General features: G+C 50.1%; 1 protein-coding gene across 1 annotated transcript; it reads right to left on the bottom strand.

Annotated features, from left to right (window-relative positions):
• Positions 1-1,271: 1,271 nt before the first annotated feature.
• On the bottom strand, positions 1,272-7,840 carry TALDO1 (transaldolase 1). The gene is made up of 8 exons (XM_040066437.2): positions 7,628-7,840; positions 5,436-5,559; positions 4,923-5,030; positions 4,240-4,371; positions 3,647-3,822; positions 3,305-3,502; positions 2,037-2,182; positions 1,272-1,537 (listed from the first exon to the last, which is right to left on the bottom strand). The coding sequence occupies exons 1-8, from the start codon at positions 7,722-7,724 to the stop codon at positions 1,505-1,507; spliced, it is 1,014 nt and encodes a 337-aa protein (XP_039922371.1). The 5' UTR covers positions 7,725-7,840; the 3' UTR covers positions 1,272-1,504.
• Between the last annotated feature and the right edge of the window lie 601 nt (positions 7,841-8,441).

Genomic DNA, 8,441 nt, shown 5'->3' on the forward strand with positions numbered 1-8,441 from the left:
TGATCCAGCTGTGTCTCAGCTGTGTGAGGGGACACATTCCATGCATGTGAAGGTTCTTGCCTCACTCTAGGGGGAAAAGGGGCATTTATTCCAGAGGCTCCAGGCCTTTGACCAGCCAGTATGATAGCAGCAAGTCCCCAAATTGTGTGTGCCCAAATCCCCAACCTTCCCCCGTGGGTGTAGCGTGTGGTATTAGAGCACAGCAACCTGCTTGTGGCAGGAGCGTGGAATGAGATGGCCTTCAAGGTCCCCTTCCAACCCAAACCATTCCAGGAATCTCTGTTGGAATTCTCAGTCTAGTGAGAGTGAAAAATGCAAAATAGGTTAAATTGAGAAGGGATGTGCAGTGGAGGGTCCGATGGCTGTAAGGAGAGGCAGGGTCAAACTTTTAGTGCTGGCTTGACTTTGACAGGGAAAAAAGGTCACCTCCCTTTGGGCAGCCTGCTTTCTTCCTGGTCAGCTTCCCCCCTCACCAGAGCTGTAGTACGGAGGGGCTGGATGAATCCCCTGGGAACTTCACCCCCTCTGGTAGATGGGCACTATTCCCAGGGCAGGCTGCTGTCTGTGTGGGATTGTAGCTGGCTGTCCCTTTGGCTGGAACAGCAGCTCCCAGGTTGTTCTGGATGTGCTGACGGCAGAGCTGCTGTGTCACACTGGGCTGAGGGATCAGTGGCTCCCTTGCTCTGCACAGAGCACGTGTCTGTCAGCCCTGGAGCCACACTGCTGCCTTTTCTCCTTTTTTTTAAGTTCAGGAGACTTTTGTCAGGAAACAGCAAATTGGAGAGGGCTGCTGACACCATCAAGTCCAGCCATTCTCCCAGCACTGCCAAGGCCACCGCTACCCCTGTCCCCAGGTGCCACATCCACGTGCCTTTTAAATCTCTCCAGGGATGGGGACTCAGCCTGGGCCTGGGTAGCTGTGCCAGCTTGGACAGCTTTCAGTGAAGAAATTCCCTAATATCCAATCTAAACCTTCCCTGGCACAACTTGAGGCCATTTCCTTCTTGTCCTATCATTTGTTCTTGTCTACTCTTCATAGAACAGGATCTATCTAAACTAGTAAGATACACATACATATTTTGACATGCATGTATGTCTCACAGGAGTATTTGTGGGTTTTGTACCAAGAGGGGCTTGTGAAAGCTGTGTTTGCTCTTTAAAACAACCTGAAATTAAAAACTGTTTTCTTCAGACTTAATTAGGAATTTTAAATTAGAATTTTGAAAATTAAAATCCTATCAAGTGTCTCCTGCAGCAGTGAATTGACCACGTTACAAGGCAAGTCAGTTTTAATTTGCATGTATTGACAAAAGTGCCACAAAAATTTGAAATTCCATTTTTCCCTTTGCAAATCGATAAAAAAAAAAAGCATGATACAGAAATCTATCCATACACAGCATGATACTTGTACAGGTAAGACCTTTGTACATCCACTGAACCTCAGGTGATCCACCTCAGCTTGAAGCACTCAGGGAAATGCTGATTAATATTATTTTTTTAAAATTTATTTTCCATTTTCAGTGCTGAACATTCGCTCCTAGAAAAAGAATAAACAAAGCATGGTTGAGTAAGAGTTTGGGAATGCTGCAAGGAGTTGCCAGTCACCAAGTGCCTGTATCAGGTATATTGAGTATTTCTTCCCCAAAAAAGTCCGATGAATCCCATGTCAAAACCTCTCCACAATCTGACATAAAACTTTGACAGCAGATCTGCTCTTTCTTAGTCCCTCCAAGTACAAACATGATTTATTTCTAGCTCACTACCCGCAGATTATTTGTGTGCTGACCGCTCAGAATCAGATTTAAGGGACTTCTCACTTTGACAGTTATCCTGATGAGCTGCCAGTCCTGCGGCCTCAAGCTGCAGGTGTGGCCCACACCTGGCACGGATTCTTTCCTGGCGTGCAGTGAAGCTTACCAAGCTCACTGAATTTAGGTGGCCTGTCCTACATAACCTGTCCAGAGACCTGAGCAGACTCGTTTAATCCTCAGCCACACCAGGCTGGCTGCAGTACACGGGAGCAGCGTCACATCTACCTTTAACATCCTCTCCAGCTTAACAGCATCTGCAGCAAATCTCCTGATCCCATCGGAGAGCTTTTCCACGGCCATTTGGTCTTCGTTGTGGTGCCAGCGGAATGCCTTCTCATCCAGGTGGATCTTCTCAAGATCACACGCCTGAGCTGTGCAGGAGAAGGAGAAAAAGAAACAGACCAGGTGATCAGATTCTTATCAAATTCAGACTTCCTAAAATTGTCCTGAGTTGTCTTCCAACACCATTTCTTTCAGTACACCATACTTTTCAGTATGACTTGCTGCAGGAGCACAGTCTGGGATGTGAGATGGAAAGTGTTCCTGATCTGGCTGGAGGAGAACAAAGAGGAAAAAGAAAAAGGTACCCTAATAAATCAGTTTATCTTAACACGGTGTTTGTGTGTGTCATTATCTTGTACCTGCTGCTGAATGGCACGGCACTGCCAGGCCCATTCTAAGGAACTCTGCAACCACCCTGCAGCAGTGAGACATTCTGAGCAAATAGTCTGAACAATCAGGGCTTTGATTATTTGGCAAGAACTAACAAAAGCTCTCTTGATAGCAGGCTCCCAGGCCAGCAGCAGCCTGTGGGCAGCAACCCATGGGTACAGCTGTGCACAGAGCTGCCTTCTGAGATGTAAGCCAGCATTTTAATGAGGCTGCAGAAAAGGGGGAGTGTCACAGAATCCTGGAATAATTTGGGTGGAAAGGAACCTTAAAGCCCACCCAGTTCTACTCCCCGGCCACAAGCAGGGACACCTTCCACTATCCCAGATTGCTCCAAGCCCTGTCCAACCTGGGCTTGAAGTAGTGTAATGGGAACAAGGATTCCAAGCCATCGTGGCAGTGTCACCAGATCAAATCACTCTGTCTTGTCTATGATTTGTTTCTAAGGTCTGGAGGGAAAACACCTCTTGGCATGTCTAGAGATTAAGATGAAAGTAAATTTGGCATTTTTGCTACTGTTCAGTAAAATTTAATCCTGAGCAGATTAATTTTCCTCTTCTCTCTCTATACCATAGGGAGAAGTGCAGAGTATGGAAGCACACTCCAAACCCACTGTAATCCAATCAGCGTTCAGTGTCAGCAATTGTAGCAGTGATATTGTAATGATACAGTATTTCCTTCTGAGGCTACAATATTTCCTCTAGGACACTGGATTTATCCCTAATGCAGGATGGCCAGGAGTACCACAGCACTGACTGGAACCCCAGACTCTCAACATTGCAGAAGAAAGGAAGACAGAAAAAGCCCCTCAGGAGTGGACTCACCCTCTTTGACACTGAGTGTGGGAGTTAACTTGACGTGCTCTTTGCTGAGCTCTGCCAGGAGCTTGGGTGAAATGGTGAGATAGTCACAGCCCGTGAGCGCTTTGATCTGGCCCGTGTTGCGAAACGAGGCGCCCATCACGATGGTTTTGTAGCCAAACTTTTTGTAGTAGTTATAGATCTTAGTGACACTCTTCACTCCTACAAGTAGAGACCAGCAACTTTATTGTAAGTGATTATTTAGAACGTGCTCAAACCCAGCATTTTGCTGTAAGAGGGTTTTTACAAGTGAACTGTTTGAATGAGCAGCTGTTGTTCTCTCAGCCGTGTTAAATCTGTGCTCACCTGGATCCTCCGAAGGCTCATAGGTTTTCTTGTCTCCGTTTGCAACATACCAGTCCAGGATCCGTCCCACGAACGGGGAAATCAGAGTAACTCCAGCTTCAGCACAGGCAACAGCCTGAGCAAAGGAGAACAGCAAGGTCATGTTGCAGTGAATCCCATACTCGGCCTCCAGAACCCTGCAGACACAGGTTGGCTTAGAACCGCACATTCACGTTCAGGAACGAGCTGCTAAGTTCAAACTGCTGAATTCCTTGAGTTAATTTAGGAATGGGGCGCACTCGGCAAGCTTTAAAGGCGTCAGCTAACAGCAAATATGTTGTGCTGCCAAACTCTGCTTTATTAATGCTGTTCCTCTAGTCAAATGCAGCCAGCTTAGCAGGGTATTTCAGGAAACTGTGCCCGAGCCCTTGTATGAAGAAACTTCCCCCATTTCAGCAGCCAAGCTGTGGCAGAGCACCTTCCGTGCTCATGACAGACTTCCTCATGCCGTGCATTCAGCACCGCTGTTTATTCAAGTGCAGGATGGGATGTCAGGGCCTGTGCACAGGCAGGAGCATGCCATGAATCAGCACACCAGGCACACACAGCCTTACCTGCCAGCCTGGATTCCTTCCCACGTTGAAGAGAGCTTGATGAGAATCCGATCTTTACCAACTCCTGCTTCCTTGTAGAGGTCGATGAGGCGCCTGGCCCTTTGAATCATTCCTTCCTTATCAAAGGACAACCTTTGAGGCAAGAGCAGCACTGTTTACAACTGAAATTTTTTTTTTTTGTTTTTTAAATTTTCTCCCCCAGGCCCCAAAAAAAGCTGTTTTATCAGCATTTACATGCCAACAGCAGGTCTGTGTTCTCAGATCCCTCCTAGACTGTCAGCCCTTCGAGAAGGGAATTCCTCCTAATGAATTCAGGAGCTGAGCATTAACAAAAATTGGCACTGAGCAAGTTAGCAGCCAAGTCCTGTGCAAGCCTTGAAAAAACCTGTTCAAACAGATCTCTCGCTAAATTGAGCAGCTATTTTCACACAGAAGAGAATGAGCAAAACTTCCACTGGAAGTGTGAAGTTTCCCTTGCTTAAGCAGCAACAGGAAGATTATGAAAATCCAAGGTCAGTGCTACTTGTTTTTGTAATGGAGTTCTAATCTAACTAAGGGAAATTCACACTCTTAAATATTAGTAAGTCCTGCTGGTCTTCTAGGCCAAAAAAATCTTTACCTCACATCAGGTCCCTTTTTGTATTTACAAATATCCAGGGTAACCCAGAGGGAAAAGGGCTAACCTTGCATCTACCTCTGTGGACACACGGCCAGGTATCCTCTTCAGGATTTCAGCTCCAAATAACACAAAAAGTTTGTCAGAAGCATTTTTGATCTGCTCCTCTTCTGATCTGAAAACCAAAAAAAGCAAAAGCATTTACGGGGATTAAAAAAAAAGGTGAGTTTACACTTTGCTGTGGATTTGAAGATCAAATTTCACAGCCCGTTTAACGTTAAATTCCAGAGTTCAAATGAGCCACTTCTGTCCTGCCAGCGGGATTAGCCTTTGAACAATCTTTCCTGTAGTGCTGCTGTTTTCCTGAGCAAGGTAGGCCAGGCGTGAGGCAGGAAATGGGGATGCACTTCTTAAAAGCACATTTGGAATGGCCATAAGGAATTTTTTTTTAAGTGTTGAGGCCTTTTGGGGCAGGAGACAAAGCCACAAATACACGAGGGGGAAACCCCAGTGTGTTGCTTGTTTATAAATAAGGCATTTTAAATACAGGTCTGCTGAGATTAAACCCCTCTTTACTTACCCACCAAGCTTCTTCCCGTAGGCAACAGCATCATCCACAAGCTTCTGGTATGCCGGCATCTGAGCCGCAGCAAGGATCAGGGAGGGGTTTGTGGTGGCATCCAGGGGCTTGTACTCATCTATGGCTGAGGAAAGAAAACCAGCCTGTTTGAAACAGCCGGCCTGAGAAATCAGAAGGATTTTGCTCAGCCAGGTGAGAATGTAAACACTTGTTAATGACAGAGCACATTAGCACCGAGTGGTGTTTAAATGCTGCCTGAAGGCTGGTTGGTGCCAGAGTACAGAACAACTGGGCTGCAGTCACAAGATACAGCAAACTTTAAAGCTTATAAGCCATAGAAATTGCCCAAAAGTATAAAGCTGTAGAAATGATGGATGGAGAGAAGTAATAATAATTTCCAAATTTCATCCCAAGCAGCATAGCTGAGCTCCAGGAATCACAGATGGGAATAAAGAACAGGGGACCTTCCCTTCAAGCAGTCAGAAACTTGGGCTTTTGTTTGTGTCCAACCAATGTGGCCAGGACAGGTGAATTTACCTGGGAGGCTCCAGCAGCTTTTCTTACTGCTTTTGAAACTTTTTCCAAACAGTTGCAGTTTCTCAGTATCTGCTCTTCTAATTTCCTTGTCCTACCAGGAAGACACTTGACCCTTGGTCTTATCCTAAGCCCTGGACTACGCCTGTTCCAGGTGATGCCAGATTTTATTCCAGCAGGCTGTGGCACACATTGCCCAGCTGTAATCACAGCCTGGCACCAGGGCAAACGGGGCAGAGCTTCTGCAGGCCACTCAGCAGTTCCAACAGTGCAATGTCAAAAAATGTCAAAAAAACCCCACCAAAATCTGTATTACCAACCCGTTCTCCTCAGCATTTCTGCACAGGGATGAAACCCCGGGTGAGGGAGTGCAACTGTACTAAAAATAAGCCTTGTTTTTCTATAGATCCCTCCCAGGCAACAATCAGGATCTTGGAGAGGGGTCCACTCCATACAAACAGGTCCTTCAGAACTTCACTTCATGTGGGTACTGCTTGAAGCAGAGCAGCACATCAACGAAACTCTGTTCTGTACGGACACCTACAAACACCACTGGGAACCAGCAGCAGCAACAACCACCTTGTGTTTAACCTGCCAGGGGTGAGCCAGGTAAGGCTCTTGCCTTGTTAGGACTCTAAGAATAACCCCCAGGTGATAAGAGCAGCCCAGAGAACAACTTGGGGATGTCCTGAGCGGGGCTGGGAGCTGGACTTGATGATCCCTGAGGGATATTCTACAATCCCTGCTGCTGCTTGCACACAATCACCCCCTTGGCCATCCTGGGCGTTTGTTTTTTTCCTGTGTCTGAGCTGTCGCCACCCCTGTGCTCTCTTCACCTTAAGTTTAGTAGTCTTAAGACATTTGACAGTGGCCATGTAGGATTGTTTACTGTTACACCAACAGGATTAGGCAAGCAGTGGAGGGATTACTGCAGGCCCGGGTGAGGACAGGACAGGATTCAAAAGCTGCTCTACACAACCCAGGGAAGGAATTCTTGGCTCTAATGGGCTGAGCAGGCTCCGTGTCCGTGCTGGGCCAGGCAGTGACAGCTTGGGAACAAGTGGCTTTTTAATCGAAGGCCACCTTCCTTTCCCAGAAAGGAGTGTGCTGGCTCATTCTTAGGAGATAAGGGGTACAAAAGCACTCTGGCGTTATTTTTACAGAATCCTGTAATGATTAGGCTGGAAGCGACCTTAAAGATTTTCCAGTTCCACTCCCTGCCACGGGCAGTGACACCGTCCACTGGACCGGGTTGCCTTGCCTTGAATTTGGAAAAACCCCAAACTCCAAACAAGTCCCAGATCTAGACAGGTCCTTGGAAGAAAACCCGAATTCATGAGCACGGCAGAGCCTGGCTTGAGTCTGGCACTTCTTCCCGCAGAGCTGAACGTGGTGGTCAGGGCACACTCGAGGGCAAGCGAGGGGAAAATCACGGGAGGGTCTGGAAAACGTCCCGGCAGGGCGGGATCTGCCCCGGGATGGGACCGAGGCGCCGCCACCCAGCGCTTCCCCGCCTCGCCCCCCCTCCGGCCGCAGGGTGGTTCGCTCCCCCCCGCGCGCGCCCCTTCGGCCGGGCGCGCCCACTCTCCGTGACGGGGGGCGGGAGAGGGGCATAAGGAGAAGATGCCGTGACAGGATCCCCTCGCGCCGCCTCTCACCGTTGAAATCTCCGGTGTCGGCCACCACCGTGGTGTGGTGCTTGAGCTGGTCCAGCGCCGACTCCATCTTCTGCCGCTTCACGGGGGACACCGACATGTCCGCGGCTCTGGGGGCTCGCGCGCCTATAAGGGACGGTGCGTGCCCGGAGGGGACCGGCCTGCGCGCGCACCCGCGGCCCGCGCGCTCCCGTCACCAGCCGCCAATCCCAGCCCGGCTGGGCGGCAGCGACCAATCAGGAGCGCGGACACAAGACGGAGGCGGCCGGGAGGGGCCGAGGCGGGGCAGCGGGACAGAGAGCGATTTTGATTGGCTGGTTCGCGGTCCCGGGGGTCGGGGGCGGGTGGTCGCCTTGGCGACCCTGACGCCGCCATTGTCCCCAGCAGAGCGTGTCCGGGGGTCTCCCGGCCCCGGGGCCTCCGCTCCCCACAACCCCCCGAGGGTCTTCCCCACGGCCGGCAAGGCGCCCAAGCCGCCCCCGAGCCACCCGTCCCTCCTGGCCGCTCGGGGCCCGGGCGCCGCCGGTGCCGCAAGATGGCGGCGGGCAGGCCCTGAGGGGAGGCGGCCCTGAGGGAGGGCTCGGAGCCGCGCCGGTGCCGCCGCGCTGCAGGAGCTCAGCGCTCTGTGCTCCCTCCCCTGCCGTCGTGGCAAGGTTCGAAATGGCTTGTCGGGTACAGCGCCAGCTGAGAGAGCCCCCGACCCAGCAGGGCAGGTGTTTGGGGCTCTGGGCTTGCTTAAACTGTATTTAGGCTGTAGAGGAGGTGATCTTGTTGGTGTAGTTCTTCACCTGAGACAGAGGATGACCGGCCCTTGGCT

Source organism: Hirundo rustica, chromosome 6 (assembly GCF_015227805.2).
Source record: "Hirundo rustica isolate bHirRus1 chromosome 6, bHirRus1.pri.v3, whole genome shotgun sequence".
NCBI classification, from domain to species: domain Eukaryota; kingdom Metazoa; phylum Chordata; class Aves; order Passeriformes; family Hirundinidae; genus Hirundo; species Hirundo rustica.